The sequence below is a fragment of the Tachypleus tridentatus genome, chromosome 3 (genome assembly GCF_004210375.1).
Source record: "Tachypleus tridentatus isolate NWPU-2018 chromosome 3, ASM421037v1, whole genome shotgun sequence".
Classification (NCBI taxonomy): domain Eukaryota; kingdom Metazoa; phylum Arthropoda; class Merostomata; order Xiphosura; family Limulidae; genus Tachypleus; species Tachypleus tridentatus.
In genome coordinates this window covers 104,517,782-104,537,845 of record NC_134827.1, presented here as the reverse complement: position 1 = coordinate 104,537,845, position 20,064 = coordinate 104,517,782, and the positions used below count along the sequence as shown (strand labels likewise).

Here is a 20,064-nt window from a genome sequence, read left to right as displayed (position 1 = left end):
AGTTGCAGTGATTCGTCTGCATCGTCTCGAGCCACGTGCACGAGATGTTTAAAAGACGGCAGACTGTTTGTTTGGACGGAAAAGGTATTTCTGGTCATTCTCGGAGTAAGGAAACTTCAGCAAGTAAGACAAACAAATGGTGAAAACTTTCGTCTTCTAACTAAGCCTTGCTATGTAGAGTTTCGTCGCTCATAATTAACTGAAAATAATTAAGAAAAAAACACGTGATGATATAAAGTTAAAAATCCTTTGACTTATATTAAAACGTTCAAAATACCACAAAACTAAGATTCATAACGATAAACCAGTCGTCTCTCAAACTTTTAACAAGAGAGAATCCTCAATATCCGCGGCACTTGAAATTATTTTAGACAGGATTAAAGTGAATTAATCTATGAGATTTTGGATTTGGTCAAATACATAAATCGAAATCGATATGGTTTGACCTCCTGAGCCCAAAACTGTAATTACATCTCAAACTGGCCAAGAGATGACTGAACTATAAGCTAAAAGTTTACACTTGAAAAAATTTAAAAATCAGAACCATTTTTGAGCCGCTTTGCCATGGCTGGAAAGTGGATATAAGTTGTATTTATTATTTCTGCTTATCAAAGTTAACTTCCAGCAAAACTCTCCACCAGGGTCGATTATGTCTCCATACAGTAAGTGTCTGTTTATTAGTTGTACTTATTAACGTTAATTACAACCAATAATTTCTCAGTTGGAGTTTATGACGTCACAAAGCAATAGTTATACATATTTATAAGTTCTACTTCATAGGGTTAATTAAAAGAAAGAGTCTCTGTACCAAAGTCCCTCAGCGTCACAGTAAACATGTGTTCATTAGTTCCATTTATTTGTTGTCTGTCGGCTATCAGAGGTGAAACGCCTCAAAAATAGATTGTGAGCATGCGCAGTATTTGAAATCAATTTTGTAACCCTGAACAACATACTGTTAAAGCTTGAATCGGAACTTGAGACAGTACATTTTACGTCAAACACTGTGAACTTACAGGACACATAAGATGTGTACTTAATTTGAACAGATAGCTTATGTCTACGACAACTCATCACGCATGTATTTTAGAGTTTATAACCCTGAAAAAGGGTTTTGATACCCGCTCTGAGCAGAGTATGGACAACCCCTCATGTAGATTCGTGCTTAATAACAAATTAAAAGTTAAATGAATTTTTCTATGTAGGCAAATACTTGAAGATCGTTGCTATCAATGTGTATTCTTCCTGTTGGATTGTTTATTTTTGAATTTCATGCAAAGCTACACGAGAACTATCTGAGCTATCCGTCCCTAATGTACGATCATAAAGATAGAACAGCTAATCATCACCACCGACCGCCAACTCTTGGACTACTCTTTTACCAATAAATATTGGGACTGACCGTAATATTATAACGCTCCTACGGCTGAAAGGGCGAGCATATTTGGTGTAACTAGAATTCGAAATCGCGACCCTCAGATTACGAGTCGAGCGCCCTAACCACATAGCTATGCTGGGCTCTCCCAATTTTTATGGTCATACGTAGAACACGTGTTCATTATTCGAATATTAATGATAATGTTTTCCTTCACCATACGTAATTTTTTTTACATTGATTCACCGACAAAAATAACATTTCTGGAAACTCTACAACAATTAAGCCTAAAGAAAACTAGATTTCAACAATGCTACGATACATACCTCTGTTTATAATCAAGCTACCGACTTTCCTTTTTCTCGGTCTTCCTTTTGTTGGAGCGCACGAGACGACCGAAGATTCCGTGTTTGACGCGTGACAGGCTAGGCCTAATCCATTGAGTTCCTGACCGTTAGATGGGCAAGAACTGCTGTTAGTAACAATGTCTTCGTACACTACTTGTTGGTTGTATTCGGGTGGACACCTGGTGGCAGTATTTAGATCATTACTTTGAGAACCGTATGGATAGATGTACTGTATCAACAGTTCGTAATGATGTCGGCAGTATATGACGTCATTTTTCAAACCAAAATATTCTCCTTTAGTGAAGGACTTGTTGCAGGTGGCGCAAGTGAAGCAATGTAGATGATAGACAAAGTCACGTGCTCGCATTACCAGTTCGCTTGAAGTGATGGCCAAGTGACACCGTGTGCATTGTTTAACGGAAAACATCCTACAAAAAAAAAAATTACAATTAGTTTCCATAAAAATTAGAAGTCGTTCATATTTTAGAAGATGACCTGAACATTTATGTATGGCATAGAAGTGAAATAAAAAACAAATAATTTTGTTTAATTTATATTAAAGAAGCAGCGAGATACAAGATCAGCTTCCATTACTACCATATAATGTATTCTTGTATTAAATCTTAAACTAATTAATTTGACTCACTAATAAGGAAATGTTGGGGTCTCTTTAAATGGATAAATGGTTTTCCTTTAAACCGGTCCGTCATGGCCAGCTGGTTAAGGCGCTCAACTCGTAATCTAACGGATGCGGGTTCGAATCCCCGTCACACCAAAGATGCTCACCCTTTCAGCTGTAGGGGCATTATAATGCGACGGTTAACCCCCTATTCGTTTGTAAAAGAGTAGCCCACGAATCAGCGGTGGATATTGATGAGTTACCTTCCCTCTAGTCTCATACTGCTAAATTAGGAACGGCTAGCCTTCGTGCATCTGTGCGCGAAATTTGAAAACAATTAAATAAATCTTTAAACCCCAAACGGCATGTTTCATATTTTCCGAAGCTTAAACATTTATATGTATAAGTTGTACGGTTTTTTTTATTTAATAATCGAACTGTCCTTAAATGGTAAATGCATGTCAGACAAATCATAAGAATCCACAATTGGAAAGATCGAATAGGTAATTACATTTAAGATAGCCACGGTATTATGTATAAATTCCAAATGTCTTCGAACTCAACCATAAATATTACACAGTCCTTTACAATAAAATAATTATATTTCATATAACCGTAAAAATTGCTTGGTTCTAGGACAACATAAACTGAGAACTGGATGGAACAACACACAAACGATGATAAAATGTGAATCCACTGGTCTGTTTAGGTCCAGTTTAACACTGAGACCATTTCGAATCCATGATTTTGATGATACAACATTAGGGATACAATGTTCATTATCTTATTTTAATGAAGCGTTCTTTATATAAATTGATATTTTAATGTCTTTACGAGAAGACGATAACATATGAGAGAAAAAAAGACTGAACTTAACCTTTAACCTAGATGTACATTTGCAGGGTTCCCAAAAGTGTTCTTTTCATGAATAAACAAAAATCAAAGTTGAGAGTAACAAACATTTTGTTTATTTCTTGCTTTTGAAGTTCGTACGTTATGCGATATTACAGCCTACAGAGTGCATAATTCTTCTCGTGATTCATGGCATACGCATTTTTGAATGACAACACGACAGAACAGATTACGACGTTAAGTTTCTCTTATTTAAATTATTTTAGTGTCTACTAACTGACTGACAGACAACACACTACTGGTGCGAGTGGTTGAAACAGGTGATTCCTCCAGGTAGCCTTCGGACCCTTTCGGAGAAATAATGAGCAAGGGCTGGTGCTTGGTTTTGTGTCATTTCCCCTCCCTGTATTCATGTGTCACATATTAAGACGTGTGAATAGGTTCTAATTATTCTGTGTCACATGTTAATTTGTAATTATTGTGATACGACTCTTTCCTGCCCCTGTTTCAGATATAGTTGTCATACATATCTCAACTGTTGTGTAATATTATGATTTGACATTTAATAGCTTATTCTGACCTCTTAGTTGTATTAAAAATATAATTTACGACGTGTTTTTTGTTTTTCTAGCGTTGTGTGAAATGACTGACATTTAAAAACTTTGAAAATCCTACGCGACTGTTGATTTAAAAGTATAGAATCTCCATGGCAACTTGTGCGTACATAGGCAAGACGGCCGTGTTAGAGACACCTAGTGGTCAAGTACAGTCGCCAGCCAACCAGCAGTATCTGATGCTGTTTGAACAAAATTACGCATGATTGACTGTCACTTTTAAAACATGCCCACAGCTCAAAATTCAGAGTTTTTTTTCAGCGAAATCACGTGTCGAACTTCGGATTGTTTGACTTCTGGACCTCCGAACGAAGTTTGACATACCATATTCAATTGTTTTAATCACACTTTTATTTCCTTACCTTTAAGGATAAATATAATATTTGTTAAAACAAGATGTATTTTCAGTTGTGCTCAGAAGGAGGCGCTGAAACTATCTTGCAGTTTTCATCGATATGAATAATTGAGGCGATATGCTAGCTGAGTTACAGACCCTTATATAAACATCAAGGTTTGGCGATACAGCGAAGGCATCGTATTGACTACTATGATGTAATACCTAACCCTAATTTATAAATATATTCACCATTACCCATTTGTATGTCGTTAAATGGAACCGAAATTTTTATGACGTTTTCGAATAATCTTTTGTAACTGAATAACTGAAAGATAAACATGTTTTATATAAGTTAACATCAATGTGTTTCTGCGTGTTTGTGACATCTGATTAATCACCACCAACCTTGACATCATGATACAGGATGGCATCAGGATTTGCTTATTTGGTTGGTTGGTTTTCGAATTACGTGCAAAGCTACACGAGGGCTATCTGCGCTAGCCGTCCCTAATTTAGTGGCGTAAGACTAGAGGGAAGGCAGCTAGTCATCACCACCCACCGCCAACTCTTGGGCTACTCTTCTACCTACGAATAGTGGGATTGACCGTCACATTATAACGCCCCCACAGCTGAAAGGGCGAGCATGTTTGCTGTGATGGGGGGTTCGAATCCGTGACTCTCAGATAACGAATCGTTTGCCTTAACCACCTAATCATGGCGGCTCGACATGAGAAATGCAGGGGGTGGACCCCCATTTAATTTTGGAAAAATTACCTGTGTTCTCAGGCTTAGAACGAACTACTTAACCACTGTTGTTTAGAATTCTTGAAAACGCTATGTCTTTCTTTTTAGTATTGTACCTTTATGTATTTTTATCGCACTTTTAACGTTTATTATGTTTAAAAGAAAGAAAATGTTCTTTCGTTTGTTTCAAACGAGTTTGAGGTTTTTTATTTCGCTCGTCCAACAGACGGGTACTCCAGTTAGTAGTTGGGACACAAACCACAAAACTTCTCTAGCCATGAGTGACCCTCTTAATAGTGGGAAAAGGTATTTTAATTCAAATTTCATTTGTAAGCAATTATTAATTTATAAGTTGTGTGGACAAACACGCAAATCTGGTGTATTAGCTGGCAGTTCAGGTTATAAAAACAAAGCTTTCTCCATAGGTGTGTTTGCTCTAATCCTAACGCAATAATTTATGCCAGTACGCTAGTTGTAACACATGACTATTCTTTAGCGATATGCACGTTTATTACGAAAAAAAAACAACAACAACAGGAAACTTTAAATACTTTAAAGACATTTAATCGAACCTATTGCTCGAAGTTAGTACAAACTCAACAGACTCGATTCGTTGATCTGTTGAAATGTTTGGAACTTACCCGGTGATTTCATTTGTTACTCGTCTGTCTATTCCACTGTAGGTCAATGTTAGACAATATTAATTGGTATAAACTGAACCACTCTAATGTGTACATTTCACGAGGATTTGTAAAGGTTTTTCTAACGTATTCTGTTAGTTTGTAAACACCGTTTTGCTTTAAACAACAGAATATTGAAAATAATCACGCGTGTCAAACCTTATTTTGATGCTCGGTTCAACTACATTTCAAGAAACCTTCTACAATGTTGAGCGTCAGTATGGGCAGACATGTGTTAGCGCCGGCTTTAAAATATTTCGCCTTGATGTTTATTGGGAATTTCTGTTGAGGATTATCGGACACAACTTACTTTTGTTGTTGCCGTGTTTTTTACTAAACATTAGTTAAAAGTACAGGTTATACAGAGTTTTGGAAACTCCACTTACCTGTAGTATGTCTCCGGATTTACAACGCTAAAATCAGGGGTTCGATTCCCCTCGGTGGGCTGAGCAGATAGTCTTTGTGGCTTTGCTAAAAGAAAACAAACAAACAACAACCACTTACCTGTAATAGTCCTCTTTACAGTATATGTTTCCATCCCGGGAGAAACACGTTAGTTCGGAGTCCAGTGTGAGTTTACATTCACAACACTTAAGACAACGGACGTGCCACTGTCGGTCTACGGCCAGGAGGTAGTAACGGTCCGCGATCTTCCCGCCGCAGCCCGCACATATCGCCGCCATGCTACCCGTTGTCTCATCCAGACCTCACACCGAACTATCCTAACTCACTTCCCGATTCCAGTCGGAATCAAGTTCTGGATCATAGTAGTTAGCTGCGTACAGTAAGAACAGTCCTACTACAGCCAATTATTTTTCGTTGGGCGGAAAAAAAACTCCCAGATTTCGTTCACTCTGAAACAGAAGAGAGATTTGAAACCGATCAATGCCTGGGAAACAAAGTGAATACGTTATAAACGCTACTTAGCGCTAAGTAAACAAAATACGCAACATCCTTGTAAACAAATAAGTCTATATGGCAACTAGGATCTTTTCAGTGTGTACAACGTGCATAATACAGAACACAGGTTTGTTTGTTTTTCAGTTAAAGTTGTATCATCTCTGATCGTGTGTATAAACAAATGATACTGAATGTTTTTAACCAGGAACTTTGACAGCGACCACTGGTCACTGTTTGAAAACCGACATTAGCAAGTTAGATTATTATTTACCAATTAGTACCATCTTAAAATTACACAAGTGAGACTTACATAATGCTTTTAAACATTAATTTGTTGTTATATATGGAACTGTAAGGCTGTGGTAACTAGAATATTTACATTTACAAATTATGTAAACAATAAAAATCACCATCAGCTCAGGTCTAGATAACGGTATACAGTAGCCATGGGCGAAATTTTGGACCAAAACTGAGAATGCAAAAACGTCTGTTTAATTATTTTCAATGTCTCATGTATACGATATCCCACAGAAAGACGTAACTGTCTCCTTGTCACCGTAATTCAGCTTTATGTAATTAGCTGAAAATTTTCTACGTGCGATACAAAGTGTTTTTATCGTAAAAAAAACAACAACTATTTCCATTTTAGTAACAGAATGGCTTACAACAGTATTACTATAATCAGTGATGTCGAGAAAACCCACTCGTAGAGAAACATATATGCGAATAGTATTTATTACTATAGAATTAAAGATTATTCAAATACTGCACCGTTGTGTGTAAGTCCAAACAGGGGGTAACAAGAAACGGATGAAATATGGAACGTGTTTATTTTGGGTTTATTTACCTTCCTGTGATTGGTTGTGTGCGTGCAATAAGAAGTATCAGACAGTTAATTAAAGTCATCTGTGTGTGTGTGTGTGTGTGATTGTTCCAGCCTGTATATGTTAGCCTAATGAGTTGTCTGTTTTTGTATTTATCTATATGTTTAGCCCGGCGTGGCCAGGTGGTTAAGGCGTTCGACTCGTAATCCGACGGTCGCGGGTTCGAATCCCTGTCACATCAAATATGCTTGTTCTTTCAGCCGTGGGGACGTTATAATGTTACGGTCAATCCCACTATTCGTTGGTAAAAGTGTAGCCCAAGAGTTGGCGGTGGGTGGTGATGACTAGCTGTCTCTCCTCTAGTCATACACTGCAAAATTAGAGACGGCTAGCGCAGATAGTCCTCGTGTAGCTTCGCGCGAAATTCAAAAGAAACCAAACCTATATGTTTGGCTACCTTGTCGACCTTGACTCTGACTGTACTTACACGTTCCGTAACTACTTATAACCATACCCTTGACTATCAGTCTAACTACCTGTAGCTTTCCCTAATTCTTTTCTTTCAATATTATGTGTTTCATTAGTGGAGGATATAAAATTTAGATAAGATACGTGCGTAGTCCTGAGAAGTCCGTTTATAATCTGTAACCTGGCAATCAGACCTAACGACTAGGAATGTTTACAGCAGTCGTGTTTCCTTCGCTCGCTCTCCAACTGTAGGGAGCCGTAACTTTTCACCCGTGAGTGATTTGTGTCGGGGAAAACTTGTTGAATATGCAACAATAATAAACTCTACCCGACTTAATGTGGGGAGCAATGGGTTAATCACGTGACCACTTTACTTTCTAGACGGACTCAGCAGGTGTGTATGTGAAACCTCGAAGTGGGCACAATCTTGAATCATGAGAGTTTCCAGAGGAGAAGTCCATACCGGAGCTCCAGTCCAGAGACGATCCTCATTAGACTTGTTATCAACTTAGAACACAGCGAAACTAATACGAAACGATGACAGCTCAGAAACGTTCTGCAGCTCGCAAAAATAAATAGTGGACTGTTATAGAATCATGAGTATAAAACGCTTAAAAAAATTGGATCTTGCATTATATAACAATGTATATATATATATATATATTTGATCTTGTGTTATATAACAATATATATATATATATATTTGATCTTGTGTTATATAACAATATATATATATATATATGATCTTGTGTTATATAACAATATATATATATATATGATCTTGTGTTATATAACAATATATATATATTTGATCTTGCGTTATATAACAATATATATATATTTGATCTTGCGTTATATAACAATATATATATATTTGATCTTGCGTTATATAACAATATATATATATTTGATCTTGCGTTATATAAAAATATATATATATTTGATCTTGCGTTATATAACAATATATATATATATATATTTGATCTTGCGTTATATAACAATATATATATATATATTTGATCTTGCGTTATATAACAATATATATATATATGTGTATATTTGTTTCAAAAACATCGAAGAACACTCAGTTATACAAAACGACGAATAGATAGAAGGTAGAAAGATAAGTAGATAGATATAGTTTATACAGACAGACAGACGGATAGATAGAGAGGTAAGTGGTTAAATAGATAGACAAACAGATAAATAGATAAGTGACGAAGTCCACCGGCGTGACTTACGGGTCACGATGTAATATTAACAGAATTATAAATATATGAACGCTTATAAGTATGCTGGAAACACAGCCAATGACATGCCGTGTTTCACGAGGAGCGCCCGTGACACAGTGATTATTTTCTGTCTGCTTCTGAGAGTTCCGACCGATTCACTATTTCATCCAAAATCCGTTGTCGTCCTATTGGTATGTATTTATTTGTTACGAATCGCCTGACGAACGTATGAAGTTTATTCGTTTCAACTACGGGAGTTTATTCCAATTCTTTGGCAATATGTTAGTGAGATAGGAAAAGACAACCTAAGCAAATGAAATGACCACGTACTTCCGGTCATGTTAATGGAGATCTGATATCGGTTGTTGCATGTCTTAGTTGATAGCTTATACTATTAGTTGACTAACTGTTGATTAGTTGACGGTTATTAATCTAATAACTCTAATTAGTAATTAACAAAAGCTTCATGGTTGCAAAGCTATATGGCCAAGTGTGTTTAGGCATTCGACTCGTAATCCGAGGGTCGCGGGTTCAAATCCCGGTCGCACCAAACATGCTCGCCCTCCCAGCCGTAGATGCGTTATAATGTTACGGTCAATCCCACTATTCGTTCGTAAACGAGTAGCCCAAGAGTTGGCGGTGGGTGGTGATGACTAGCTGCCTTTTCTCTAGTCTTACTCTCCTAAATTAGGGACGGCCAGCACAGATAACTCTCGAGTAGCTTTGTGCGAAATTCGAAACAAACAAACAAACAAAGCAAAGCTACACTGGGAATCGAACCCTGGAATGTAGCATTGTAAGCTCCTAAGGGTTGTTCTGTGTTTTTTTTTCAAGAAATGAACTCAAACCAAGAAAAACTATCATAGTAATATAACACTGACCCACGGATTGAGACACGTTTACTGTAGCTCGTTAGTTAAAGTAATGCCATGATAGATACTGAGGACAGAGTAGCAGCCATTGCATGCTGGGTAAATCAATATAATTAATCATCACGGTTTATGATAATGATTAGGATAAACACGAGCTTGTAATTAGAAACTTGTTGTTTTGAAAACGTGAGAAATAAATATTTAGGCTTAGGTTACGTGATGAAAACTTGCTATCAATAATTTGGCACCATTACAACTTTTTATGACTCAAAGGTCATAGGAAATCGTGACCTTTCAAATTCTTCTCTGATGCAATCATTGCTTTCCATGAGGTTTGAGTTTGGTTTCACTACAGCGATACCTAGCGTCTGTATAAGTAAACACAGCATCATGCAGCTACTGCTGCTTGGTTGTTTGTTTCTTTGACAGTTATTAAGTCCAAAGCTACACTGTGGACTAATTCTGCTGTGCCAACCACGAGTATGAAATCCATCTTATAGCGTTGTAAGTCCGCAAACTTACCGCTGTGCCACTGAGGGAGGGAGGGGGTGACAATGATTTCACTTTGGTCACCTCTGTGAAATATCACAACTTTGCCACGTCGCTTGACCTTCCTGACCTGACACTATAAACATGGAGTCTTTATTAAAAGAGACAATACTACTTTACCACGTCACTTGACCTGACACTACCAACATGGAGTATTTATTTAAAAAGACAATACCACTTTACCACGTCACTTGACCTTCCTGACCTGACACTATAAACATGGAGTATTTATTAAAAGAGACAATACTACTTTACCACGTCACTTGACCTTCCTGACCTGACACTACCAACATGGAGTGTTTATTAAAAAGACAATACAACTTTACCACGTCACTTGACCTTCCTGACCTGACACTACCAACATGGAGTGTTTACACTATTCGCTTCCTTTCAGTACTTGAAAGAGAATGTATTACAACGGACGGAAACTGAAGTCAAACTGACTAGCACAGTACTAACATATCATACCTGGTGTATTAAGATAAATCAAACAGATGACCATCTGGTACACTTCATAATTCAAGAAACTCATTACTTCACAGTTTACTGGTACAGAAATAATCAAGCGTGCGTTGTGTGGACTTCTGTTTAATTCTACAAACTGATTTGTGCGCTCTAGAAACATGTTTTTACTATCTAGTTATCTATGAAACATCTCTGTGTGTATCTCAGAACGGCTGGTATGGATATTAACACTTTTACTAATAAAGCATTTAGACCTTCTTAGGTTATATTTTGTTAACCCGAAGTCGTCCAGCCGTCCTGAGATACATTTTTACATCAAGTAGATTTCTCGTCATCACGAATCTCGACGTGTAATTATTTGTCTCTTGGTCACGTAAGACTGTCCCCTGATGGGACAGTGGTGAGTCTTCGGCCTTACAACGCAAAAATCAGGAGTTCGACACTCCTAGGTGAACAATGCAGATAGTCCGATGTTGCTTTGCTATAAGAAAACACCCACACACAAAACCAGTTGACGTCACCAAGTGATGTCAGTTTAGTTCATACATGGCCCTTTCGAAAGAAAAATCACAGAAGGAACAAGAAAAAAATATAATAGTTGCCTATACTAAGTTTTAACACATTTGATTTTTCTTGTTCAAGTTAAATAACCAAATAAATTTGTTGGATGGAGGAAGTGTGTGTGTGCGTTGTTTTTTTTATCACAACCGATGCATAAAAATTAGCATAGTTTTGTTATACCCGTGATGATATATCTGCCATTTTGGAAAAAAACACCAAAAAAAAAACACAAATTAACTGGAACTTTGTTAAATCATTCACAAGGCTAGCCAGTTTCTATCGAAGACTCGTGGTATCCAATTTAGAGGGTGTATCTCTTCCTGGGTCCATATAAACACCCAAAATCCTACGTGTCTGTCAACTGTCAGCTATAGAAAAACTTAAGATCTACGTGGACATAACAAAGCTGTCGGGATATCGTGGTTTCCACTGATTGACCTACTTCAAAATAGGTTTAGATTTCAGGGTTGATCGCTTTTAAGCGCAGCGCAGTTACACAATAGGCTATCTGCATTTTAACCACTGCTGGTATCGAATCTAAACTTTTATTGTTATAAGCCACCAAGCTCAAACGTGAGCCTTCGAGAGGCAGGTAAAACTTTTTTTTTCGCTCGAAAGTACTGTGCATTTACTGTGTAATTTTACTTATAGCTTGGTAAATTGAATGGTTTAGTTGAGTTGATTGACGTAAGGGGCCTCTGAATCTTTCATAAGGTTCTACTGAAGAACATATAATATATAGCCCTAAAAACAACATCTAATGTTTCAGTTTAATCAATTCATCCTGGAGAGAGATCCAGTATGGACAGGTCGTTAGGGGGCGCTCGACTGGTAATTGGAGAGTCGCGGGTTCGAATACCCGTCACACCAAACATGCTCACCCTTTCAGCCATGGGGGCGTTATAATGTGACGGTCAATCCCACTATTCGTGGGTAAAAAAAGTAGCTCAAGAGTTGGCGGTGGATGGTGAGGACTAGATGCCTTCCCTCTAGTTTTACACTACTAAATTATGGACGGCTAGCGCAGATAGCCCTCGTGTAGCTTTGCGCGAAATTCAAAAACAAGCAAACGTACCTAGGAGCGTGGTGTATTTATAAATATGTAATCAAAAAACTAACATGATTATCTCGGTACATCTACAAATATATAAACCACGAACCTCACATATTTTGCTTGGTATATTTACAAAAACGTAACACCATGAAACCAACGTCTTTTAGAAACCTGACGTTACGTTTCGTCAGCTTTTGAATGAAACGGTGTTTTTGTTATCAGTACTTATTTTCTACTATCTTTGTGCGTTTTTCTGTAACCCTAAAAGTTTGCGAAATATGTTCCTATTTTTTTCTCAATAACATTACGCGTGTTTCTTTCGACTAAGATACCAGAAATCTATTCGCTACACTAACGAACACCTAAGAAAACGCATGCTAAAGTACAGTCCTTTTTGTTTTCTTTTATCAGCCTCTAAGTACATGTTGTGTTCTAATCCCGTAGAGAGAACACACCTCAGAGCACGGAATGTTTTGGACTGACGTCTGGAATAATAACTCACCCCAGCCATCAACAATAAGCGCGAGCTTGTAGGTGAGACGGATGCCGAGAAAGTTTGTATGCTAGAGTCTAGACCGCGTTTACAAGAAGTCTACGTTTTTGTTTGTTTTTTATTGGGCTAACTTTTGGCGATTCGTTATAGGTATTAGAATTTTAAACGTGAAGGGGCAGGAAATATTAAGGTAGACTTACGCCACTGATTGGTTGCAAACAAACCCTTCTGCTTTCCCTGCAGAAAAGCAAATGGCTTGGCGCCATACATCAAAGTCCAAGTCATAAATTTCAGCTAATAAGTTGGGTCGAGTAGCCACGTGGTCTCTTACGACTAATAAAGACGGTTGAGTCACCACGTGGTTTCATGCAGTAAGTGACATCAATGTAAACATACCATGGAAACACCCGAATCCGTGTCTTCTCCGCGAAAATTCTCAAAAACTATTTATTCGGCCATTGTCTGGAAGGATAAGCAAGTGTGGATTTGTGGATTCATTTTCTTTATATCGTTGCTTTAAATAAGTGCGAATTTCATTGTTTATTAAAGGATGTGGTCACCTTAGCACATTCGTAAAACGGTTGTCAATTGAGTTTCTCAAAGAAAAAAAAAAGTTAGCCTGTTTTCTGATAATCAAAGATAATCAATAAAACTGAACCGCCACACAGTGGCTAGGCGGTAGGCTTCCAGGCTTACAATGCTAAAGTTCGGATTTCGATACCTGTGGTGTACAAAGCACCAAACCATCAATGATGTGCATTATTAAATGTATAAATATTGATGGAAGGTTGTGGATCGAAGTGTCCAGAGTTCGAGACTTGATGCTGCTGAGCCGTTTCTCATTATAAGCTGTGGGCTCGTTATAAATATGGCAGTCAGTCCCATGATCGAATCAAAGAACTGAACAAAACCCTTGATGCGAGGGAAGTGGGGTCCTGCATGGCCGGATGGGTTAAGGCGTTCGACTCTTAATATAAAAGATGCGGGTTTGAATCCCCGTCACACCAAAGATGCTCACCCTTTCAACTGTAGGGGCATTATAATGCGACGGTCAATCCCCCTATTCGTTGGTAAAAGAGTAGCCTAAGAGTTGGCGGTGGGTGGTGATGACTAGCTGCCTTCCCTCTAGTCTTACACTACTAAATTAGAGAGGGCTAGCGCAGATAGCCCTCGTATAGCTTTGCGCGAAATTCAGAAACAAATAAGCAAGGGAAGTGATGCTATACTTTGGCTGTCTTCACACTGGTCAATATTTCGCTAGGGGGGAGAGGTAGAAACCGCAAAATTCAAGTACCGTTCTAGTTGAACATTTAAAATTATAATATTATTAAAAAATTATGTTACCATCGTTAACTATAACTTCCATTTTTATATCTTCCTTACTGAAATCATTTTATGTAACGAAATAAAAAACATCGCTAGAAACGTTTCTCCTCTGAGGGTTCCCTGCGAGTACAGCGGTAAGTCTACGGATTTACAACACTAAAATCATGGGTTCGATTCCTCTCGGTTGACTCAGCTGATAGCCCAATGTGACTTTGCTATGAGTAAACACACGCACATCAACAGAGGATGTGGACATAACCCGTGTTAATTCTATTACAGAAAGCTTCACAAGGTCATTTCTATATAGGCGTTCTACGCCTTAAGTTGAAATATTACAGAACTAAGGAAATTAATTTCATAATTACACATTGAATCATGGAATCGATTGATCGCAAATCATAATTTCCTTCTTTCAGTTCTTTTTTAATGTAGTTCAAACAAATCCCACTAGATGGAAAAAATAGCATCATAACTTATGGCACGTATCTTGTAAAAAGTTTGCTTTTTGTGTTTTTTTTTTAATTTCTCACAAAGCTACACGAGAACTATCTGCACTAGCCGTCCCTAATTTAACAGTGTGGGACTAGAGGGAGGGCAGCTAGTCATTATCATTCAACTCTTGGGCTACTCTTTTACCAACGACTTGTTGGATTGACCGAAACTTATAACTGAAAGAGCGAGCATGTTTGAGTGACGAGAATTCAAACCCGCGACCCTCAGATTACGAGTCGAGCGCCCCCTCACCACCTGGCCATAACATACGATCACTATTTGATTTAATCCCACTTATTTCTGCTACAGTCACCCCACCCCGCTGTTTTAACACCTACTTTGTCCTTTCCCGAATGGGTGAGAAGTAAGTTTACGGATTTGCAATGTTAAAATCCAGGGTTCGATTCCTCACGGTGGACACAGCATACGGCCCATAGTGGCTTTAATCTAAAAGGAACAGATACATTTTACACCGAATGTATTCTAAGCAAACACTTAATATTACTCAATATGATGGGATATGTGGACCCAGCCTGTAATAAACGAATTAAAAAAACAAAAAACTTTCTTTCACTGACGTCACCCTAAACCACTTATCTTGATGTGCGTGACACCCCCTGCGACACATAGTTTAAAAACCACTGAACTGGACATTCATCGAACTCTTTGCCTATACTGAACTCTATCCGTATACGCTACAATACGTAGTAGCAAAAAACAAACAACGAAAACAAGAAGGAATTCTCAATAGCCGCGGCTGTAATTAGATCTCACATTGGTCAATAGGTGGGGCTGTGAGCTATAAGTTTGTACTTGGAGCCATTCGATGTACCGTAGCGAATAATAATAACAATTTAATTAAACTGTAATTTATTAAATTTTGCTGCAGAAGAGTAAATTAAAAAAAAAATGCAAGACACTGACAATCACTTTCATGAGTGCCATCCAGTTTATATATACATAGCTACGCCCTTTTCTTCGTGCTAATGTCTCACGTGCTTCAAACAGAAAAATGATAGGTCTCATCCCCTATTCAACACCTCACCGGTTTACACGCTCGTGCATCGCATAAATAAAAAAATAAAACACAATTTAAAAAGAGAGAAAAGCTCGGCCACAAACGGTTTGAAGTGTCACCGGTTCTTGAGTGTTTATAAAGGTAAAAGTGGAGGAGAGGTTAGGACTTATCTCATGGTTATCTCGGTAGTCACGGGAAGACAGCACTGAATAAGACACGCCCGATAAACGTACACCTATAAACCTCAACAATTATCAAAACAACATAGATTCATGAAGAAACACGCCCTCTAGCAGTGTAGGCTGTGGACGAAAAAAAACACAAAACATCTTAGATGATGTATCCAAACCATAAATTTTTTGCGGTCCCTGCGTTACGTCAAAATATCCTTTCGTTAATATTTTAATGCTTGCATGAGGGAGTTAGTTTTGAATTATGCTGGTAACTAGCCCTCTATCGTCGCTTATTAGTAATATTCGTCTGCACAAATTCCTGAAGAAATAGAAGTCCACTAATTAAGTTTGCGTCCGAAGTTTCTCTTTAAAACGTATTACAGAAATGACAAAGGATTACGTGTAATTACGCGTGCTTCGTTGGTAAGTTCTTTAAAAGTTCCGTAATCGTGTTTTGAACATTAGGAATATTTAGGCCTACATGGTAATGTCCTCCATAAAATTTATAAGCGTATCTAAACTCCAAAGTTTAGTAACGCTAGCCAATGTATTCTTAAAATAAAAATTTTAATCACAACTTTTAGGGATATTTAGTATTGACAACGTGTATTCACACTATTTATATTAATTTGGTTTTTAAACTTATTCCTCAGAGGGTGAATTTTCGTCCTTTTACTCTTAAAATATGCAAAGTGAACAAACTTATATAGTATATATATTTATTTATTTGATTGTTTGTCTGTTTTTTTGTATTTCGCGCAAAGCTACTAGAGGGCTATCTGTGCTAGCCGTCCCTAATTTAGTAGTGTAAGACTAGAGGGAAGGTAGTTAGTCATCACCACCCACCTCTAACTCTGGGGCTACTATTTACCAATAAATAGTGGGATTGACCGTCGCATTATAATGCCCCTAGAGCTGAAAGAGCGAGCATCTTTGGTATAACGGGGGTTCGAACCCGCGACCCTCAGATTACGAGTCGAGCGCCCTGACCACCTGACCACTTGGAGAAGGATAGTGGATGAAGTTCATCCCCCAGGGTGGATGTCCATTAGAACTATCGACAGAATAACAACATATAGTAATATCTATATCTCCTGCATCCAGTATCGACGAGGCTTTTCGCCTATGACACGACGCTGACAAACCTTATGCAACTCAGCAGTCGATTCGAATGTCGTAAACTTAAACACTTAATAGTCCTCGTAATTATTATCTTTGATATCATTGACTACTCGAAAGCACCAATCAGTGTTTATTTTGCTGCCCATTAAGAGTTCGTAAGTAATCCATGTAATCATAATTAGTTATGTCATTCTATGCGTCAAAACACTTCCAGAAAGTTCGAAAGAGAATCATTAAACAGCGACCTGTTTCCACGCAAGCAAGGGTTTCCTGTCATCTCTATGAATACCAGCTTCTGGAGACTGCACCTCGCTTTCTTTCCCCAACCCACCCCTGTCTCTATTACGAAACAAAAAAAAAAACAACAACATTGAACTTCTTTGTACTCTCGTAATGAGGAACAAAATATGAAACCACAGAATTGGAATGTAGTTGTTTGTTTTAAAAGATACATTTATCGATGACACTTCTTCTGTACTGTCGCAAAGGCGAGCAGAGACGGTTTGATTTTGAATCTGTGGGACGTGAACGTGATTCGACTCATAAGCCGTAATGCTATAACTCAGATGCAAAGAAACTTATACGAAGGGAACACCCTGCTACTGATAGGCCTACAAAGTAAAGAGGCACTCCTATGATGTGTTTTCTCCCTGTGGTCTTTAGCTATGATGTGTTTTCTTCCTGTGGTCTCTGGCTATGATGTGTTTTCTTCCTGTGGTCTTCACCTATGACGTGTTTTCTTCCTGTGGTCTCTAGCTATGATGTGTTTTCTTCCTGTGGTCTTTATCTATGATGTGTTTTCTTCCTGTGGTCTTTACCTATGATGTGTTTTCTTCCTGTGGTCTTTACCTATGATGTGTTTTCTTCCTGTGGTCTTTAGTTTTGACGTGTTTTCTTCCTGTGGTCTTTACCTATGATGTGTTTTCTTCCTGTGGTCTTCACCTATGATGTGTTTTTTCTCTCTGCTCGTTCTTACTAATACCATTATTACAGTCTTACGTTGAACTGATCCTGGTATGATCTAATACTTAGAGTGATCGACTCGCTATCTGAGGGTCACAAGTTCGAGTCCCTTTCCCGAACATGCTCATCATGGGAGCCGGGGTGTGTATGTGCGTGTTAAAATGTGACGGGCAATCCCATAGGTAAAGAGTAGCCCATGAGTTGACTGTGGAGTGATGTTTACAAGCTGCCTTCCCTGTAGTTTGTCATTTCAAAATTAAGGATTTTCCTCCATACATAGCCCCTTAACAGCTTCACAAGAACAAGCAAACGAATGTTCATCGTTCACCAGTAACCACCAGGCAAAAAAATTCCTCGATTCCCTAACCGTTGCCAGAGGTAATTGTCTATGTTTTAATACCGAGTAACACGTGATGGCTGAACAGTTAGTAACTGAATCCACTGAAACCGTCCAGTAAATAACAGTTTATATGTTTCACTATTTACAAAGTTATGTTTCTTTTTTCAACATTTCCACTTCACTGTTTTGTTCCACCGTAACTATAAAAGCTGATGTATTACTACTAGCCTCTAACGTATCAGATTTGTTACAATCCACTGATGTATTACTACTAGCCTCTAACGTATCAGATTAGTTACAAAGGACTCAGAGCTGATTTTCTCTTTCTTGTTGTTAGTTTCTTTCGTTAAGAAATTCCCTGTGAGTTTGTCTGTTCGAAGTTAAACACAAAGCTACACAATGGGTCATCTGTGCCCTGACCAGCAAGAGCATCAAAACCCGGTTTCTAGCATTGTAAGTCTGCAGATATGCCTTTGTGCCACTAGAGGGACTGCTCTGTAAAACTCGTGAGACAAGAGGCTGGCCGGATACAGTTTTCTCTCTCTCGTTGATTGGTTATATATGTGTGTATACCCAGGGGGGTCAGGGACCCTTGACCTCTTCCTCCTTCTCTTTCCTTGTTAGTGTGAACTGTTTAGTATATTAATAATTATTACACGAGGACCAGAGTAATCCACAATAACTCGAGCCCCTTTCAGGGTAATGTCCATGTATGTTGCACCATCAGTTTCTTCACTAATGTCTAGCTCACAGGTGGCCTGTTTTTATTTTAGTGCTTGATTATTATTATATAATTATTATTTTTATTTATTTATCTATTTCGTTTAATTTTTATTTATTTTTTGAATTATATATTATAATTTTATTTTAATGACCAAATATATAAATTATTCAGGGAGTGGTGTTTAGGGTCATCTTCGTCATATATGCAGTATCCGTCGAGTTCGCATAATAGTTCATTTTTCTCCCAATTTTATCAAAATATTTTATTGTACTATGTGAATCTATCTGTTATTGTTTGTGTGTTTGAATATTTATGCATAAACTTTGAAGAGATGGTTCTAGGTACTCTATATGCTGTCGTAAGTTGTGTATTTTGTAATGACTGTAATTTGGTTTTAAATTGTTATTTGCTTACATTAATCCATACTGGAGCTGCATAGTCTATTACAGGTCTTATATGTGTTTTATATATTTTAAGGATGTTTTCAGTTGTTGCTACACTGTTTTTATCAGTCAGACTCCTAGCATGGTTTGTTCTTCGCCAAATTTTAGTTTTTATATTATTTATATGGTTTGTCCATGTAAGTTTAGAATCAGACGTTAATCCTAGGATGTAGCAGTCTGAGAAGTGCTCCATTCATGCAAATTTGTGATTCTACTTTTGATGTTTCGTTGACTTTAAAAATATCACTAGTTGTGTTTTTGCCGTGTTTATTTTGATTCTGTATTTTTTGACAATATTCGCATATTCTGTTTAGTTGCGGTTGTATGTTTGTGGCTACTATTGCTGGTGTTAGGGCACTTTTCCAGATTGCTATATCATCAGCGAACTACTGACTAAGTATCCATGGTGTGATCTTTAAGTGGCATATATACATGATGAAGAGAATAGGACTCACCACACCTCCTTGAGGGACGCCAGCT

General features: G+C 37.8%; 1 protein-coding gene across 2 annotated transcripts in view; it reads right to left on the bottom strand.

Annotated features, from left to right (window-relative positions):
- LOC143247660 (LIM/homeobox protein Lhx9-like) overlaps window positions 1-20,064 on the bottom strand; it is an 84,144-nt gene that overhangs the window by 17,621 nt on the left and 46,459 nt on the right. For both annotated transcript variants that reach the window (XM_076496039.1, XM_076496040.1), the window contains exons 2-3: window positions 6,070-6,419; window positions 1,699-2,147 (exon numbers count right to left, since the gene is read on the bottom strand). In XM_076496039.1, the coding sequence (XP_076352154.1) occupies window positions 1,699-2,147; window positions 6,070-6,248 (628 nt within the window). In that variant the 5' untranslated portion in view covers window positions 6,249-6,419. The remainder of the gene's footprint in view (window positions 1-1,698; window positions 2,148-6,069; window positions 6,420-20,064) is intronic.